Source organism: Halichoerus grypus, chromosome 15 (assembly GCF_964656455.1).
Source record: "Halichoerus grypus chromosome 15, mHalGry1.hap1.1, whole genome shotgun sequence".
Classification (NCBI taxonomy): domain Eukaryota; kingdom Metazoa; phylum Chordata; class Mammalia; order Carnivora; family Phocidae; genus Halichoerus; species Halichoerus grypus.
This window is the reverse complement of record NC_135726.1, coordinates 4,202,130-4,221,654: the sequence shown is the minus strand read 5'-3', so window position 1 is coordinate 4,221,654 and position 19,525 is coordinate 4,202,130. Positions and strand designations below refer to the sequence as shown.

At 53.6% G+C, this 19,525-nt stretch overlaps 1 protein-coding gene and 1 non-coding gene across 3 annotated transcripts; one reads left to right on the top strand and one right to left on the bottom strand.

Annotated features, from left to right (window-relative positions):
• The first annotated feature begins 245 nt into the window (after nucleotides 1-245).
• KLHL36 (kelch like family member 36) lies at nucleotides 246-18,442 on the top strand. Of its 2 annotated transcripts, XM_078062952.1 has the most exons (6): nucleotides 246-408; nucleotides 3,054-3,132; nucleotides 7,861-8,934; nucleotides 10,722-10,879; nucleotides 13,083-13,396; nucleotides 14,515-18,442. In XM_078062952.1, exons 2-6 carry the CDS (start codon nucleotides 3,070-3,072, stop codon nucleotides 14,535-14,537), a joined length of 1,632 nt encoding a protein of 543 aa, XP_077919078.1. In that variant the 5' UTR covers nucleotides 246-408; nucleotides 3,054-3,069; the 3' UTR covers nucleotides 14,538-18,442. The 2 variants fall into 2 exon arrangements, with proteins under 2 accessions (XP_077919078.1, XP_035960762.1); XM_036104869.2 differs by having other exon boundaries at nucleotides 13,083-18,442.
• Nucleotides 7,343-7,415, bottom strand: TRNAR-CCU (transfer RNA arginine (anticodon CCU)). The gene has a single exon. It is a non-coding gene; the product is annotated as a tRNA-Arg (tRNA).
• Nucleotides 18,443-19,525: the final 1,083 nt, after the last annotated feature.

The window sequence follows — 19,525 nt, the reverse complement described above, 5'->3', positions numbered from 1 at the left end:
CCCGGCCCCGCGCGCCACCCCCTCCTTCGGCCCCGCGCGCTCCCCCTTCTCCCCGCGCGCCGCAACCCCCTCCCCGGCAGGACCCCACGCACTGCCCCTCCCCCTCGCGCCGCCCCCTCCCCCGGCCCCGCACGCCGCCCCCTCCCCCTGCGCGCCGCCCCCCACCCCGGGCGCAGGCCCCCCCTCCCGGGCGCAGGCCCCGCCTCGGCGCCGCCTGAGCCCACCTCCTCGCGGCCGCCGCCATTGGCCGCGCGCGCCGCCTCCGCCCTCGGCTTCGCACTTCCTGGCGGAGCCATGGCTGCGCAGCCGGACGGACCCGGGGCTCCGGCGACCCGGCCCCGCCGCCGCGCCCGCCCGGTCCCGCCACCGCCGGGGGTCCCCGCGCCGCTGCCGTAGCGCGCCCTCCAGGTGGGCCTCCGCGCGCGCCGTCGGGGGGTCGGGGGGCCGGGCGGAGGGGGGGCGCCCACCCGAGCGAGCGGTGACCCCCGGCCGCGCCGCCCCCTTTCCCTCCCCGCGGCCCTGGGTGCTGGGGGGCGCGGCGGAGGGAGAACCGCAGGTGAGACAGGTGCGGCCTGCGCGGCCTGGCGCGCGCGGCCCAGGTGAGTGTCCTCGCGTCCCGCCGCGGGCGCGGGCCCGGCCGCGATCCGACTCCGCCTCCCTCCGCCTCCTCGCTGCCGGCTCGAGCCTGCCCGGCGGCCGTTGTGCCGGCAGTTCGGCCGCGGGGTGCGGGTGCGGGCGAGCGACCGCGGCGGCCGCGAGACCCGGAGCTGGTGAGTTGCGGCGGGCGTCCGAGTCCATTTCCCGATCGCTGAGGTCGGCCAGGTTCAGGGTAGAAACCGGGAAGCAGCTCGGAGAGCAGGCTCCCTGGGGACCCTCCGTCCGGACGTCGCCTCTGTTCCCATGTTTACTAAAAGACCTTTTAACGCGGAACTGGGGATCGCCCCTGCCCCTGGGGATGGCCTTGACCCCTTCATCTGCCTCCGGGAAGCCCAGGAGGCGGCTGACACCCAACGCTCCCACACACATTGGCCCCAGACCACTTGCCCCGAGACAAAAGGGAGCCTCCACCAGGGGAAACTCTCTCAAGAAATCTTGGCCTAGAAACGAAAGCTTTCAGCGCTGAGAGCAGACCCGAGCCCAGGCTGGCGGCAGGGGTGGTGGAGAGAGAGCGGGACCTGCTGCTTTCTGGGCTGTGACCTTGGGCAGGCCTCTCTACCACCTGAGCCTGGGCGTCAGGGATGATCGGGCACCTGTCTCAGGGTGAAGGTAGAACAGCCAGCAAGCACTGCATGAATATTGGTTTCCTACCTTTCCCTCTTGAACCCTCTAGCGGCCCCCAGGCAGTCAGAAGGGACAGGGGTGGGTACAGCTGGCCTTTGTCACAAAGTTGCTAGTTTGTCAAAAATCTAGTTGTCCTTTCCTTTCCCCAGGGAGCTGGACAGGATGGATTGTGCCCCAAGTTACTCCCGTGGGAATGCTGGACCCCCTCCCTCGGTGTGACCCCCATTATCTTGACACAGTGCTTGCTTCTTGTGACATTGTTTGTTATTAGCCTGGGCTGTTTGTTCAGTAGGTAACAAATGGACTCCTCAACTCAGAGAGCAGAGGAAAAAATTCCTCCTTAAACCCAGTATGTGACTTGTGCCCATGTAGCTAGGGTAGTCCTTCCTTTGTGCTCCTATCCCCCCAAACCCCCCAAAGCCTGGCTCTGTGCTGCTATTAGTGAGGTAGTTGGCATTTCAAAGCTGGAAGAAACTTTCACATTGTCTGATACACCAGCGCATCCCATAGGGGTGATGATGAGGTCTAGAGAGGTGAACATAAATGTTCAGTTTTATACTGGATGATTTAGGCAGGGCACTCTGCTTGTAGGCTTTTTTTTTTTTTTTTAAATAGCCAGGCAGGGTAGCTTAGGGGTTGAGAGCAAGGAAGCCTCCCTGGGTTGCATTCCCACATCTGTCGCTCCTTCCTGACCGTGTGACACTGGGCAAGTGACCATATCACTATCAGCTTTCTCCTCCATAAATTGAGGAGAATAATAGTGCTGGCCTCTGGGGGTTTTCTGGGGATTAAATCAGTGAAGACCTAGGAACACACTTGAAGGAAAGCACTTGTGTCTAGAATGTGACTGTATTTCATATGTGTCTATCGTCACTGCATCACATCCTGGCCTTCAGCATGGTATTTTTTTATTTTTTATTTTTTAAAGATTTTATTTATTTGAGACAGAGAGAACGAGAGAGAGAGAGCACATGAGAGGGGGGAGGGTCAGAGGGAGAAGCAGGCTCCCCCCCGAGCAGGGAGCCCGATGCGGGACTCAATCCAGGGACTCCAGGATCATGACCTGAGCCGAAGGCAGTCGCTTAACCAACTGAGCCACCCAGGCGCCCTCATCATGATATTTTTAAAGTAAGATACTCTCAAACACTGGGCCACATTCAGCAGAGCTTCCTGGTGAAGGGTCCATGACTGCCCACTTTGAAGCTGGACAGGCTTAGGTTTGAGTCCCAGCCGTTTACGAGCTTTATGACCTGGAGCCCAGTGTCCTCATCTGTAAAACGGGATGTGACAGCCCGGCTGAGTAGTTGGGCTCAAATGAGATTGCATGCGTACATCCCTTAGCCTGGTTCCTGGGTCACAGTCTGGGCTTTGAAATGATAACTGTTGTCATTATAATTTTGATCCAGCCAAAGCCTTCAAAGAAGGAGAAGCCCTCCTTGGGATCAAGCATCAAAAGGTAGATATTTGTAGGAGGTGGCCTAAAACACACGGTGTCAGGTTTTAGTGAATAAATGAACAACGTTAGATGTCCCATCTGATTTGGATTCTAACCTGATTTTTTTCATCTCCGCGTACGAGCGTTCTTGATAACATACGGTCTTCTCTCCCTCTTTCCTCCGTGTGACTGGACCCCGGTTGTCATCAATGTCTGCCGGCAGAGCTGCGATTAATCAACGGCCTAGGGTGTATTTTTTTAAAGATTTTATTTATTTGGCAGAGAGAGACGGCCTAGGGTTTAGTATCGCAGCTCAGAGGTCCTGTTCTCGTTCTAGGGCTGCGGTCTCTTTTATGATGGAGGGAAGCCGGCAGACGCGAGTGTCACGGCCGTACAAGATCAGCGAATCCTCAAAGGTCTGTGAGTAGTCGCTCGCCAGCTGTGCAGGTTGCCTCAGAGGGGTGGTGTTTTTCTGATGGGTTCCTTCCTAATGTGCAGACTGACTTTCTGTTCTTGGTGGTGGGGGTAATCTCCTTAATGATGAATAGAGAGGTAGCACGCGCAGGGGATGGAAAACGTCCTAAACTCAGAGGAGTGGGGGGCGGGGGGAGACATCAGAGATACACCTCGACCCATTTGTTCTTCGCCTCAACCTGAAGGGGTAGATGAGGCGAAAGAAAAGCCATGGGATTTTGCATCCCTGGCTGTTAAGGACCCAGACTCTCCCCCGAGTCGTGACTTACTGGGACCCTAGGAGCAAGTGAGAGTGGGTTCCCCAGGGCCAGGCTACCAAACTGTGTCACATCAGCATTACCCCAGGCGAAGGTACCTAATTAGAAACGCATATGCCCTGCCCCACCCCAGAGGGGCTAAATTAAAATCTGAGAGCAGGACCTGGGAATCTATACCTTTAGCAGACTCTTCAGAGGACTTGGAGCAGCCCCTGTCCCCCAAGCTACTGGAGAAATAAGGATTGGGGGACCGATTTGCAGAGCAGTCTCTCTTTACACCTGTTCCTCTATAAATATTAATAACACCCTCTTTTCTTTAAAAGTGGCTCTTTTAGAGATTAATAAATTTTATGATTACCTTAGATCATGCATTTTCTTTTTTTCTTTTTTTTTTTTTTTAAAGATTTTATTTATTTATTTGGTACAGAGAGAGAGCACAAGCAGGGGAGCAGGAGAGGGAGAAGCAGGTTCCCACTGAGCAGGGAGCCCAATGCGGGGCTCGATCCCAGGACCTTGGGATCATGACCTAAGCTGAAGACATTGCTTAACCAGCTGAGCCACCCAGGCGCCCCTAGATCATGCATTTTCAACGGAACCAATATTACTCCCAAGGGGGCAGAATTGGTTCTTGGGGATGCAGAAAGAATTCTACTGGTTTGTTTTTTTTTTTTGTGATTAGAGCACAGCTATACATATGGTTTGTGCTCAGATAATGCAGAATATGTGTGGTCTTAAAATTTCACGGGAACTGTTAGGAAAAAAATATCTTACAAGAAGATTGAAAAAAAAAGATTAAGGAATAGCACTTTAGATAAAGGGAGTTGTGAGCAGCCTGTAGATTTGAAGGGAAAAAAGAGGGACAGAGGTTCTGCAGATGTGCATGATAGGAAAATGGGGTGTAATTTTCAGGAGAGGTTGGTTCTCCAGAGAAACGGGCTCCTGTTTCCATCTGAGTTCCCGAGAAGGCGCTTGCCAAGCCTGGCTTTATCTGCTGTGAAAACCCAGAGAGGTCTCGCGGCTGTCTCAAAGAGGCTTTGTTTCGGACCCTGGCTGCAGAGACAGTGTAGCTTTCTCAGTGTGATAGTGCTAGAAATCTTTGTCCCTTAAAGCCACATCCTGAGTTTGTTTCTGTCTGAACCTATCCCTTGGTTAGATTGTTTATGTTTCTAATTTTTTGTATTAAAGAAAGAACCCAAATGGTAAGTGTATCTTCAGTTTTCTAGATATTAAACACATCTCTGTAGCCAGCACCCGGATTACAAAAGAATGTTAGCAGACCCTCCCGTCCCAGTCTCCAGCTTCCAGGACTGGCATTTTGTCTGCCCTTGAACTTACTGTGAATGGGACCAGGGGGTAGGTACACCCGTGTGCCTGGCTCCTTTCACGGGTTAGTATGCTTCTGAGGTTCATCCTGGTTGCTGTGTAGTGGGAGGTGGTTCCTTCCCAGTGCGCTAGAGTCTTACCTAGTGTGACGGCCACTGTTCATTTATCTGCTCTGAAATGTCTTCATCCGTTTCGATGGTGATTTTTTTTTTTTTTTTTAATATGAAATACCCTATACCTGCTGCATTCTGGCTAGGTTAGCTGCTGAGTGGCTGTGTTCCTTCACCCACCTTGCCTTGCCTCTGATGAAGGCAAGGAAATAAAGGAATGAATAGGGTTAATACCATCAAAGAATGTAGGGGTTGGGCCTTCCAAATTATAGGAAATGCCTTGAGACTGTTACTCATGTCCCTTTAAAATTGGGAAGTCACGTTGTTCTGGATTTTTTTTTTGTTTTTTGAAAGTGTTCATCTCTGCAGCTACACGAAAATAACCAGAAACAGGGGGTTGTAGTTGAGACCCAGGTGAAGAATGAAACGTGCCTACTTAGCACGGAGACCCAGTTTTAGAAAGAGTGGCTGCTCTTCTCCCTGCCCCAGCTCACTGGAGCAGATGGTCCCCTCAGCAGCTGTCATCTGGGGCTGTCCCTCCCTCCCCACCCCGCCCCCTGGAGGGCTCTTTCTCTTCTTGCACTGCAGATGGGGGTCCTGTATACACCCATTTAAGTGTGGTGGTGCCACATCCCCACCAGCTTAGAGACAAATGGGGGGCCAGGTTGGGCAGCCTGCCCACTCGATGCCCCTCACTTCTCAGGATTCTGAGCCTTTGCTGTCACGAGATAGCCTGCACTGCCCTGGTGCTTTTATACTTCCTTCCTGTAGTCCACGCCCAAGAGGGGCCCCAAGCCAGGGTGCGTTGGAGCCCCGGCCATTTCTGCTTCATTAGAAGCCCATACCAGGCCAGCCTGGCTCTCTCTGCCAGTAACCAGAATAGACCGAGAGACGGTGTACGGGACCTCGGAGGAACCGTCCGGTACCGTGACAGCCGCAGAGCCTGGCGCTTGGCACACTTGGAAGCTTTGGGCAATATCTGTCTGGTGTCCTCAGCGGAGTGTGAGAACGTGGCCTGCACCTGTGGTCTAGATGGGGTGATTGATGTGGGAAGTGTCTGGACCAGGAGGGACCGGAGGGAAGTAAAGTACCACAATCACAAATGCGTTGGAGGCAGGAAGCGGAGAAGGAGATGAGACCCATGCAGTAGGGCATGGCTTGAGAGGTGACCTCAGCCCGTCACCCCTCGCCCCACCACTTCCCCTTGCAGCCTTAGAGCCTAGCTAGCCCCTTTCCTCAAACACCCTCAAATAGGCCAGCAGCCTCGCAGATGTGTTTGGACAGCCTCCGTCTCCCTGTGCTGAATTTTGTGGTGTTTCCGAGGTAAACAAATCAAGCAGCATGCAGATCCTGAATGCCTGGAGCCTAATCGGTCTTCTAAGGATGGAAGAGCTGCTGTCTTGGTCTGACAGATCTTTGTATCCTCCAAAGCACATGGCAGGCCTACAGCACTCAGTCAGTGTCTCCCAACCTGAATTGATTGAATTAATCCATTTTAACTGTTCATATTTTTTCATTATTTTGTTAATTGCGATGCTGTATGGCGATGAAAAGTTTGGGCTCTGGAATCAGACCTAGCTTCAAATCCCAGCCCTGCCACTCAGTCACTGTGGGACTTTGGGCAAGTTTCCTCGTCTCTCCAAACCTCAGTTTTCCTCATCTGGGAAATGGGCATGATAACTACGTTCTGTCTCCTGAATTCCCCATGCCTCATCCTAAACGCCCTCATCCTCACTCGTGAGACCAGGCAAAGGGGGCTGAGAGGCGGCTTGTGGCTTTCCTGAGATCACACAGCTAGTGAGCAGCAGAGCTGGAATTCAAACCCAGATTCTGTCCGAGTGTTGACTAGGCTACATTTGAGCAACTTCACCGTCCTAATAGGACAGCAGGTTTCTTCTTCTTCTCCTTCTTCTTCTTTTTTTTAATTAACATGTATTATTGGTTTCAGAGTCTTATATAATACCCAGTGTTCATTACGTTATTATGCTCTCCTTAAAGGACAGCAGTTTTTAGAGCTATTTGCTCATGACCCACAGGAAGAAAGAAAGAAGGGGCAGGGAGAGAAGAAAGAAAAGTTCCAGGAATTCTATTTAGAAAGAAGAGAGGAAGGACAAGAGAGAGAAAGAAAAAGTAAGATTTTAAGAATTGTATATATAAAGAAAGAAAATAGGAAGGAAGGGAAAATGCTAAGTTAGTTTTTAGAAACTGCGATTGATGTATCACTTTTTTTTTTTTTAAGATTTTATTTATTTATTTGACAGAGACACAGTGAGAGAGGGAACACAAGCAGGGGGAGTGGGAGAGGGAGAAGCAGGCTTCCCGCTGAGCAGGGAGCCCGATGCGGGGCTCAATCCCAGGACCCTGAGATCATGACCTGAGCCGAAGGCAGACGCTTAACGACTGAGCCACCCAGGCGCCCCGTCACTTTTTTTTTTTTTAAGATTTTATTTTTAAGTAATCTACACCCAACGTGGGGTTCGAACTCACAACCCTGAGATCAGGAGTCTCCTGCTCTTCCAACTGAGCCAGCTAGGCGCCCCTTTAGGACTTGCATTTAAAAAGGAAGAAGGAAAGCTACAAGACACACACACACCCCCCCACACACACACAGAAACACCCTTACTTCCTGCAGACTCTCTGATCTCCTGTTCCCCCTTCTCTTTCATTGTACTGTAAGTGCTGGCCGTGTCAACACTCGGACAGAATCTGGGTTTGAATTCCAGCTCTGCTGCTCACTAGCTGTGTGATCTCAGGAAAGCCACAAGCTGCCTCTCAGCCCGCTTTTCCTGGTCTCACGAGTGAGGATGAGGGCGTTTAGGATGAGGCATGGGGAGTTCAGGAGACAGAATGTGGTTATCATGCCCATTTCCCAGATGAGGAAAACTGACCCCAGGGCCCTGCAGCAGGGAGCGGGGCGGGGAGGGGCTTGGCGTGCTCCCCCTGGGAGCCGACCCCTGAGCCGAGCTCTCTGCCGCCGCAGGTGTACCGCTGGGCCGACCACTCGAGCACGGTGCTGCAGCGGCTGAACGAGCAGCGTCTGCGCGGGCTCTTCTGCGATGTCGTCCTGGTGGCGGACGAGCAGCGCGTGCCGGCCCACCGCAACCTGCTGGCCGTGTGCAGCGACTACTTCAACTCCATGTTCACCATCGGCATGCGCGAGGCCTTCCAGAAGGAGGTGGAGCTGGTCGGCGCCTCCTCTGTCGGGCTCAAGGCCGTGGTGGACTTCCTGTACGGCGGGGAGCTGGCCCTGGACGGCGGCAACATCGACTACATCCTGGAGACGGCCCACCTGCTGCAGATCTGGACGGCGGTGGACTTCTGCTGTGAGTACCTGGAGCAGGAGGTGAGCGAGGACAACTACTTGTACCTGCAGGAGCTGGCCTCCATCTACAGCCTCAAGCGGCTCGACGCCTTCATCGACGGCTTCATCCTGAGCCGCTTCGGCACGCTGTCCTTCACGCCCGACTTCCTGCAGAACGTGTCCATGCAGAAGCTGTGCGTCTACCTGAGCAGCAGCGAGGTGCAGCGGGAGTGCGAGCACGACCTGCTGCAGGCCGCCCTGCAGTGGCTCACGCAGCAGCCCGAGCGCGAGGCCCACGCCTACCAGGTGCTGGAGAACATCCACTTCCCGCTCATCCCCAAGAACGACCTGCTGCACCGCGTCAAGCCGGCCGTGTGCTCGCTGCTGCCGCGGGAGGCCAACTGCGAGGGCTTCATCGAGGAGGCGGTGCGCTACCACAACAACCTGGCGGCCCAGCCGGTCATGCAGACGAAGCGCACGGCGCTCCGCACCAACGAGGAGCGCCTGCTCTTCGTGGGCGGCGAGGTCTCCGAGCGGTGTCTGGAGCTCAGCGACGACACCTGCTACCTGGACGCCAAGAGCGAGCAGTGGGTCAAGGAGACGCCCCTGCCGGCCCGGCGGAGCCACCACTGTGTCGCCGTGCTGGGGGGGTTCATCTTCATCGCCGGCGGCAGCTTCTCCCGGGACAATGGAGGGGATGCGGCGTCCAATCTTCTTTATAGGTATGACCCCCGCTGTAAACAGTGGATCAAGGTGAGATTAAAGCCAGATTATTTCTTTACTCTTGACGGCTTTTTGGTCGCTTAACCTAGCCTTGACTGCCCCCCCCTCCTCTCGGGCCTTGGCCACCGTCCCGCTTCTGAACGAGGCGTGACGATAAAGTGACGAGCCCCGTGATTCCCACGCTCCCCGGCGCCCGCACCCTGCACGGGGCGCGTGAGGGCCGACTGGCCTCCGTGTGCAGGCCAGGTCATTGTCCGGAGCGGTGCTTGCTCGCTGGTAGAACGTTCTGCGGCGCTACAAACGCTCCACACCCGTGCTGGCCGATACCCGAGGCACCGGCCACACGTGGCGATTGAGCCCTCAAAATGTGGCCAGTGGGACTGAAACACTGAATTCTCTATTTTATTTTATTTTAACTGATTTACGTCTAAGCAGAAAGGCCCACGGGAGGCTAGAGGCTGCTGTGCTGGATAGTGCCGGTCTCGAGATTGGACCCAGAGTTCAAACCCCGTTCCCCTGTCTCAGAGTCTCCCTGCAGCTCCCTCTTTGGGAAGGGTTTGGAGCTCGTGGAGGGAGGCCACCGAGCCTCACACCTGCTGGCAGGTGTGGTGAATTCTGGCAGGTGTGGGTCTTGGCATCAGACCTGAGTTCACACCCCAAGTTGGCTAAGTCATAGCTGTGGATTTCAGACTGGGCCTTGCCCTCCGAATTTCAGCTTCTGCCTCTGGAAACGGGGTGGGAGGGCATTGTCATTCTACGATCAGAGGCTGTATGTTGCTCAGGGCGGTTGGCAAACGCCTGGCACAGGGAAGGTGGACCCTTCTCTCGTGAACACCTCCCCAGGCCACCACCCTAGAAAATCAGCCTGTCTTTATACTCACACCTCAGTGTTTTTTGTTTTTTTTTTTAAAGATTTTGTTTATTTATTTGACAGAGATAAACAGCAAGAGAGAGAACACAAGCAGGGGGAGTGGGAGAGGGAGAAGCAGGCTTCCTGCTGAGCAGGGAGCCCGATGCGGGGCTCGATCCCAGGACCCTGGGATCATGACCTGAGCCGAAGGCAGACGCTTAACGACTGAGCCACCCAGGCGCCACCTCACACCTCAGTGTTTTTACTTAACTTGATGGGGTTTTTTCCTGGGCACAAAACAGAATGGACTCCAATGACCTTTCTGTTTTATTCTGAAAAAAAAAACCAAAAAACAAAAAAAACCCTAAAAACTCTCCTCCAAAGTCTATGTCCTGCCACTAGAAAGTGGCTCCCAGCTTTGGAGCCCATCCTCAAAAGCATTGTAGTGGTGGCAGCCTGAAGGTGTGGTCTCCTCCGGGACTGTGTTCGTTTCTCTGTTCTACCTGAATTATTTAAACAAACAAAAAAAATTGCGGTCTTTTGCTTTAAGTTTCCTGTTGATTGCTCTTAGCACATAACAATCAGCATTAATTTTAAAAGTATCTCATGTGGGGAGGAGCAAAAGGAAAGATGAATTTTTATTCCGGGACACCACGAAACCGGTTTCTGAACTGTATGTTCTGTGGAACTCGAGCCCACGAGGTCAGCCACATGGCCAAACAAGTTAGGGGAGCTGTGTTCTCCATCCCCTTCTCGGGGACTTGCCTCCAGGGTCCTGGGAGCTCTGAGAAGTCCCTCTCAAGAGCCCCCTTTTCTTCAAGTTCGACTTCCTTCTCCCAAACACGCTTGGCCCCCACTTGACCTTCCTGGGCTATGTGTTCCATAGAACCCATTCGGGAACTCAGTGCTCGATGTTGACGTGGTCCAGGTGTGGGCAAGGGAAGGTACAGGTGTCCCGCCTCCACAGGTAGCCTCCATGAACCAGCGCCGCGTGGATTTCTACCTGGCCTCCATTGAAGACATGCTGGTGGCCGTCGGCGGCCGGAACGAGAATGGAGCTCTTTCCTCGGTGGAGACTTACAGCCCCAAGACCGACTCCTGGTCCTACGTGGCCGGCTTGCCAAGGTGATGGGGGGCTCTGTGGCGGACTCCGCAAACGTGATGGCTTTGTCCACCTTATTTTCTAGATATTTTGACCTTCAATTCCAGGAAAAAAATCTCCTGGCTTGTAAATAACCGTGGGCAGACCATGGGGGCAGAGGGCGTGGTGGTGACCAGTCAGGGCTCTGGTTTCAGACTGTCTGGGTGCACGTGTCAGCTCTGCCAATCAGGCAGATCTCCCTCAGTTTCCGAGTCTGTTCGGAGTTTCAGGGAGAGAGTATTAAGTTCAGATAGCAAGAGCTTTCCCTAGGAATGTCCCTGAGTGTGGGCTTGGGTTGTTCCAAGAGGTGACAGATCTGTGACAAGAGCCAGAGTCTTCACCCCGCTCTCACTCCATCTGTAAGGGAAGGGAAGGTGGACCCAGTGGCCGTGATAACACCTGCCCCATAGGGCTGTCAGGGCGAGATGTTCCTTAGAGGCCCCACCCCCCAACACACAGCATCCCGTACCCGGGGAGCGCCCGGGGCCCTCGCTCCTCCTCAGGCGCTCCGCATCGAGGTCTGCACTTAGGAGCACTGGTCATCATCGCAGATCTAGCAGAAGGTATTTGCCACCGATTTTACCAGCTCCTTAGAGTTGAACCTGCAAGCACGCTTTGTGAACAGTCTTGCCGTGGGGCATGGGCAGCTGTCTTGCACGGCTCCCCGGGAGCTAGAAGCACGCGTGGCATAAGACGCAGGTTGTGAATCCCAGTCCTGCAGTCTCTAGTTGCTACCACCTTCGTGTAGAGGTTCCAAAAAGGCGATGGAGTAACACCTCAGACAATTGGGATAGTGGCTCCTGATTAGCACATGCCATCTCTTGGGCCAGGTGCTTTAAGTGACGAGTCCCCTGAGCCCCACAGTGACCTGGTGGGGTGGAGGTAGGAGCCCACATAATTTGTCATCCAAACCAGGATGGCAGTGAACTGGGGAGGTTAACAGTGTAAATACCGACGGTGTCGTAGGTAAACCAAGACCTCTGGTCTCCCTAGGTTTAGGTACTGTTGTTTCACCATCCCACTTCACAGATGGAGAAGTGAGGCTTCGCGGTAGTCCTAAGGGCATCTGCTGCCGTCACTTTCTCTGGGCCAGCTGGGGTGACTTACGTACCTCAACGCTACAACAACCCTGGTTTTTTCTTTCTAAATGGGCCTGAGCTGCACGGGGTTGGAGTCAACATAGCCCATGACGCTGTGGTCATTGGTGTGTGCGTGTAACGGGACCTCCATGAACCCGCAGCCCAGCCCGAGAGCCGCCCCGGGCTGCCCTCCCAGACGCTCCCCTCCCGCCGCCCCCGGCCTGCCCTGTGCAGCCACTCCCCTGAATCACCTCCCCTTCTCCTGTCACCTGTGTTTGCACTTGGGTTCTGTTCTTTTCTCCTCGTTTTTATGTCCACTGCACTTTTTAGAGAAAATTAAAAACTGAGCAGAAGGTCCAGATTGTTCCATAGACCTTCCCCGCAGAGCATCTTTCCCCGTTGGTAACCTCTTGAAGTCGCGAGCAGCGACCTGTTAACAGCCCAAGTGGCTGCAGCACCTGAAGGGGGGTCGCCCCGAGTGAGGGCTCGCTGTCTGTGTTGTATGTTCTGTGGCTCGGGACAAAAGTGCGGGGACGCGTGTCCCCAGCGTCGCACAGAGGAGGTTCACGACCCTGAGGCTCTCTTGTGCGCCACCCATTCGTCCCACCCTTACCGCGAGCCCCTCGGATATTTCACTGTCCCTCTGGTCTTTTCCAGAATGTCGCAGAGTTGAATTGTACTTAGTTTGGTTCCCGTTTGCGGTATAGTTTGATCAGCTGCCTCTCTGTGCCTCGATTGCACAGCCTCGTTGTTTTCAGCTCCTCCAGGAAGGGTCAGCCTCGTAACTGTCCCCACTCCCGAGCGGGGGAAACGGAGCGCGGGGCAGAGCCCAGGTGGCATGATGCCGAGCCGCACGTCTGTTTCCCCGTCCGGCTCTGGCACGTCTTGTCCCGTGACCTTGTCCAGTGTCTGCAAAGCGTGCGTGGCGTGCCTGCTCCCTGCATAGTCCCCTCAGGTCCCCACTGCCCCCCGTCTTCCCAGAGAGCGGGTTGCCCCCCCCCCTTACTCAGAGGAAGAGAGCGCAGGCCCGGCGCCAGGAGGTCCCACCCCGGGCACGGCCCTGAGCCTCCTCTCTGCCTCTGTCTGTCCCCACCCCGTCTCCCCGCAGGTTCACCTACGGCCACGCGGGCACCATCTACAAAGATTTCGTGTACATCTCGGGGGGCCACGACTACCAGATCGGCCCCTACCGCAAGAACCTGCTGTGCTACGACCACCGGACGGACGTGTGGGAGGAGCGGCGGCCCATGAGCACGGCGCGCGGCTGGCACAGCATGTGTAGCCTGGGGGACAGCATCTACTGCATCGGCGGCAGCGACGACAGCATCGAGTCCATGGAGCGCTTCGACGTGCTGGGCGTCGAGGCCTACAGCCCGCAGTGCAACCAGTGGACCCGCGTGGCGCCCCTGCTGCACGCCAACAGTGAGTCGGGGGTGGCCGTGTGGGAGGGCCGCATCTACATCCTGGGCGGCTACAGCTGGGAGAGCACGGCCTTCTCCAAGACGGTGCAGGTGTACGACCGCGACAAGGACAAGTGGAGCAAGGGCCCCGACCTGCCCAAGGCCATCGCCGGCGTGTCCGCCTGCGTGTGCGCCCTGAAGCCGCGGCTGGAGGACAAGAAGAAGAAGGGCAAGGGCAAGAGGCACCAGGACCGGGGCCAGTGACGCCCCCACACCCCCCTCCCCACCCCCACCCTCACCCCCCCTGCCTGCGCCTGGCGGGGACCAGGTCCCCGCCACCACCTGCCAGAGCGTCTAGACCAGCAACAACTTCGTAGCATCCTGGAACCATGATATACTTCTTAGCAGCTTTTTTTACTTTTATGATTCTTGGTATTTCTATGATATCACAGTAACCGATTAAATATTCTATATAATTTTACATATTATTTTGCTTGAATAATTAAACCCGGGTCCAGGCAGAAAATAGCCCCTCATCTCTGTGCAGGGCTTCTTCCCTTGTTCTGAGTCTCCCCGAGGATGCCACCTCACTGCCCCCCCTCAAGTACCTAGGGCAGGGCTTATGCAGAAATTTTTGTGAGCGAAACTAGGGGCCGTGGTGGGGACAGTTGGGATCCCCCAGTCCATGCCTCTCTCAGCTTGGCTGAGCTCTTGGATTCCTGGGCCCCACCTCAGAATTATCCATGTAGGGGCAGAGGGGGGTGCCTGGAAACTAACCAATTTCCGGAATGACTGAGCACTGTCCACATTTGGCCATCATGGGCAACGTCAAGTGCGTTCATGTTTATGAGTGGGGACTCCGAGCCCCCCCACAGGGCAAGACCTGGGACTTCTCATCAGGGAGATGTTCCCACCAGGATTTCCTGATCTGGTGACTGTTGTTTCTGAGTAGTCCCGTTTTCCTGATGGGTAATCTTCCTGAATTCTAAAAGGGTCCAGGTAATCAAGAAACTTAAAAAAAAAAAAAGGCATGAAACTCTTAACAAACATTTTTCTGTAATGTGTGCTTTTTTTTTCCTGAACCCACTGTTTTCTTATGTTACTGACATACTGAGCCCCCAAAATCTGTTCATTTCTCAGGAAAGAAAAAGTGGCCATCCTAGAATTTGCCATTGTTTTCTCTGGCTTGGCTCCAAGAAGCCCTCGACAGCCCCTCCATGAGTGAGCCGAGCACATCTTGCTCCCTAAGGAGGACGTCAGGTACCCACCCCCTCCCCAACTCAGCCGTCCACTGCGAAGTCGTTTTGTGCTGCTGGGCAAATTCTTTAACAAGTCCTAGCTGTTCCCTCATTCGTCGCGCGGTGGGTCAAAATCACTGCCTCCCAGGGCTCGGTGCCTTCAGTCTGTATAAGCTATTAATGTGTGTTCAGCACCTCCTCTTGCGATGTGTGACCGCCCCGCGCTGATTCCTGCAGGTATCACTAACGGTGTGCCCTCGGAGGTGAGCTGGGGACCCCTGCCCCAGCTGCCGTGGACACAAGGATACGGGAAGAGAAGCGTGCTTGCCGAGGGAGGCGTTCACGATCTTTGCCTTGACAAAGATCAGATTGCAGACATGAGAACACCTCAAGATTTATTGTTAACCTTGGTATTAGACTATGAATCTCTGTTAACTTATTTCCTTAAAAAAAAAAAAAAAGATCTCTTTACTGTACTTCCTTTCCTTTCCCTTAAAGGATTACTGTGATTTTGAGTGGCTTGGGCGTTGAAAGCTTCAGTACATAAATCGGTGCCCTCTGTCGTTAGTGGGGCAAGGGGTCTGCTGACTTGGCTAGTTCCGTGCATGTGGAAGTCCCTAGAGGCTTCCAAACTGTTGAGAGGTTCTGCAAGGCATGCAAACAATCAAACCAAAAACTGTACACTCTTCATGGAGCTCCACAGTACTTCAGTGTATTAAAGTCTCTGGGAAGTCCCACATTAACTGTTAACTTTCCATCAATCTAGTGTTTCCAAACTTCACTGAGCCCAAAACCCTTTTTTTGTCTCATACCTTGTCCAGCTCTCCACAAAATGTTTTGCAGAACTTCTGCCAACTTTGGGATAGCTAACCCCCTTCCTATTCCAGGGAAGATATTACTATTAGAGGACCCTTTGGAAGGCATGGAACATGTGGTCTGTGCTCAGTAATAAAGAGGTGGTTGTTCAACCAGAGTCCAGGGGAAGGTGGGGAAGATCACGTAGATTCCATGTGTGCTTTGGGGAGCAGGATGGCTTTGACCTTGGGAAGAGGAGAGACGTCAATTTTTAGCTTAAGCCAGCTCTCTTATTTTTGACTACCATGACGTGTCCCTGGATAACGGTGCAGTGCTGGTCGCTACTCAACTCTCTTGTGCCTTGTGGGTCCGTACAGTGTCCTGCACCTCATACTTCGTGGTGTCACTCCTGCCACTCTGAAGGCAGGCTTTTCATTTACGGGGTTTAAAAGATTCCAATATTGTTAGGGTTGGGAGTGTTCTTTCAAAGGTAAGGTTGATCAGTTTCTTCTCATGGACTGGCTTCACATGATTGGTGGTGGTTTCCCTGTGTGAAGAAAGGTTGTTGAGCCTATCGGTGTCAAGGGAAAGGAGCGTCAACGACCAGTGGGCAGCATCTGCCCAGACGCCGGGCAGCACGGTGGTGGGACCCATGACAGGTAGCTGCTGTCCGATGTTTTTAAGATGGCAGTCACCCTGCTGTGCCGTCCAACGGAGAATGGGAGAAGATGCTGTTTAACCCAGATGGGCGGTCAGCTTGGGGATGCACTCCTGCAGGTGGCCATCTGAGCGGCAGAATCACAGTGGTGTGGTTTCCAACCGCAGGGACAAAGGTTGGGCTCTTGTGGGCCGCCATCTTGAGAGGCAGCAGCACCCCTGCTGCCCATGAGCACTTGGAGAACACCAGAATCGTTTCTTTCGATCTTTCAAGATAAGCATAGTGGGCTTTCATTCAGGTTTTTTGGGTTTTTTTCTCACTTTTAAAGAACTAGAGTTTTCACTTCATGTCAGGTGTATGTTTTGAGTTTGATCCTCACCCAAGTTGGAACCTTGTTTGCTTAAGACATGACTGTCATGCTCGAAGGGAGGAGGATAGAAGGCGGAAGAGTCCTGGTTACTTAGAGGTCTTCCTGCTGTTTAAATACGCAGAGGTTGTCTTAGCAGCTTGTGTGTTCGTACGGCTTAATCGGTATTTTTAACGTTTTCGATGTTAAGTGTTAACGTTTTAGCATTTTAGAAAGACTGCCCGGTAGGACTTTCAGATCTTGATCTGAGCAGAAAACCTCGTGTGTGAACTATATTCTGAATGCCCCTCCCCTTGCTCTTTAATGATAAGGTGACCTCATGGTGACTTAGTAGAAACCCCAGAAGCCAACCCTAAGGGGTGTTCAGTTTTGGGTGGAGACCGAAATGCCAAAGGGAGTGGGGTCCCAGTCCCTCCTCTGAGCTCCAAGATCCCACTCGGTGAGCTCAGGTGAGTTAACCTGCGGTTCCAAATACCTGGCCCCTCAGCCAGGTGACCTTTCAGTGGTTTGCAGCAATGTGGAAAGTGAAAGATCCCCCAACCCCACCCCCAGCCCCTGGTAGAGTTGTCAGGCTTCATCTTTACCCTGGTCCTCCATGGCATGTGGCTTAGTCCAGCACCTGCCGAAGGAGTACCTCCCGGGCCTTCTGTCTCTCAGAGCTTTCGGCTGGAATCTCAGACCACTGGCCCTGCCCCTGGAGGGGCAGTTCCATCCTTGGCCTCTCCATGGATTCCGAGTGTCTTCAGAGGGGCGGGGAGGGGGCCGTGTCCTGGCCCCCAGAATAAACCTCTGGAGTGTAGGGCAGCTCCACAGGCCCTCGGAGATCCTGCCCTGTGCGTCTGCCAAGCCTGGCAGTTTTTAAAGTTTTTTGAAATGTTTTGATACTTTTTGATACCATTTGCTAATAACCGTTTTGTAGGTTGCTGCCGGGGTTTTCCACTTCACGTCGCCCCCACTCCCTGCCCCACCCCCGTCGCCACCCCCTTGAGCTTGCACTAGACAGCAGGTGCCCCGGGGTCAGCACTGGGACCTCGCCCACCTCCAGTGGCTTTGTCTTGGATCTTGCTCTCCTCTGTGGCTGCGATCTGATACAACTCTTGAATTCTGTAAGGTCCTGCGTGGCCCACCTGGCCCTGCCCGGCCTGTGACTATGACCGCCTTAGGCCCCCAACTGAGCAAGAGGGCACTGATTTGCCAAGAAGACATTCTCATTCCCTTAAGATATTCTGCATTTCTCCCGAAGCTCCTACCTCAGTGGTGTGCACAGAGGTGAAACCATCCCTGAGGACTGACCCACGTGTCACCTTTCTCATACGGGTCATTGCTCAACCCAGGGCTTGCCCGGGTCCCCATCGCTCCCGTCCACCCCGCCTAAAGACGTCTTCAACACGAAGTCTCTAACAGCGAACCATCCTGCACTTTACAGAATGACTGCCCTCAGCTTGGAAGTGAGTTCCGCTCTTTTGTAACAGGAGTAGAATTTATGTTCTGTCCTTCTGAGGGTGTGTTGGGGTCTCAAGAAACTGTCTTTCAGTTGCCTTAGTTAAAAGAGGTCAATGAATGTACAAATGTGATGGTGGAACGGGGCAGAGGGGATCAACCTTCTGTGTCCGTTTTCTTTGAGAAAAGGCGCTCCACTTCTCAAAGTGGTTTGCTTGCAGTGGAAGGAAGACTCGAATCCTTTGGGGTCAACTGAAGTCAGTCATCACCACCAGCCCCCACCCCCTCCTTTCAAAATTAGTAGGATATTTGACGATCAAGCAATTCATTGGGTATGTTCTGGCTACTAATGTTACCAAAATCTGTAATTGTGTGTGCGTGTGTTTTAATTTGTTGCTTTCGTATTTGTAATTTTATGACACTCGAAGGTTTTCTGTGTCTTACCTATTTTTAATTAATTTTCTGCACGTTGATTTTTTTTCTTTGTTTTTAATTCCATACAGAATATTCAATTCTCAAAACACATTAAAATGATTTGCCTGCTAGGGTATGGTTCATTTTATAATTACATTCCTAGTCTTGTGTGGTTATTGTAATGATCCTCAGGCCTGTTTTCTCTGCCCGAATGAAAAAGAGCCCTTTGCATGTTAAGCCCAAATATAATTTGGAAATTAACCAGACTGCCTTTTAGTGCGGGAGGCTGGGACGTTTCGAGGCAGCTTTCATGGTGTTTGTAATTACTATATTTTGCCAGGAATTTCATTCAAATCCTTGATTGCAGGATGAGGTCCTGTGACCTGAAATGAAGCTATTTGCTTAAATTTGTGTCAGTTGGGGTAATTTGATTAGAGAAGAAAAACAGAAACCAGGGGGAAACCTAGCTTATGACAAGCAGTTTATTATCTTTATCAGGAAAATAGCATAACATTTCTATAAGAACAGAGTTGGCTCTCTGTCCCATGGGGCCCAAGAAGAAAGTGTGGCCCCACTGCCCCCCAGGGGGTTCACAAGCCCCCCCCCCGCCCCCCAGCGGACAAGCCCAGTCACAGTTGGGACACCTCTTCCCCGCACCTTTGGCAGTTCATCATTGGAAGGACGGAGGGAGGTCCCTGGCGCACCCATTGCCCCTGGAACCTGGACCAGGATTTGCCTCTGAGCCGATGAGCTGCCCCAAACAGGCCCCTGGCCACCAGATGCTAAATTCACCGGGATTCTTTGTTTCAACCTCAGGAGCATCTTCGGTTGGAATTGGCACTCTTCCCATTTTCCGGGTGAGGAATCCAAGGCTCGGGTTACAGTATCTTCCCTAAGTTGAATGACCTTACCTGCCCCGCTGCTCAGGGCTTATCTTGCCTTGGGTTCTCTCGAACCCAGAACGTGAGACCAGGCAGGTGAGTTATATGGGGAGGTGGTCCCCAAGAAGCTGGAGTGACACAGGAAGGAGGAAAGGCTGAGGAGGAGGAGCTTTACCCACAGCTGAGGAAGAAACCACTGCAAGCAGGGGCTGCGAGCAAGAATGAGCATTTACCTGGCGGACACATCGGGGGTTGCCTGGGGTCCGCTGGGCACCTGCCCTGGGCTCCCGTACGAGCGGGGCCCCCTGCACCCCTCCCCCAGCGCCCCCTGCTCCTCCCGCCCCTTTGCTGTCCCTCT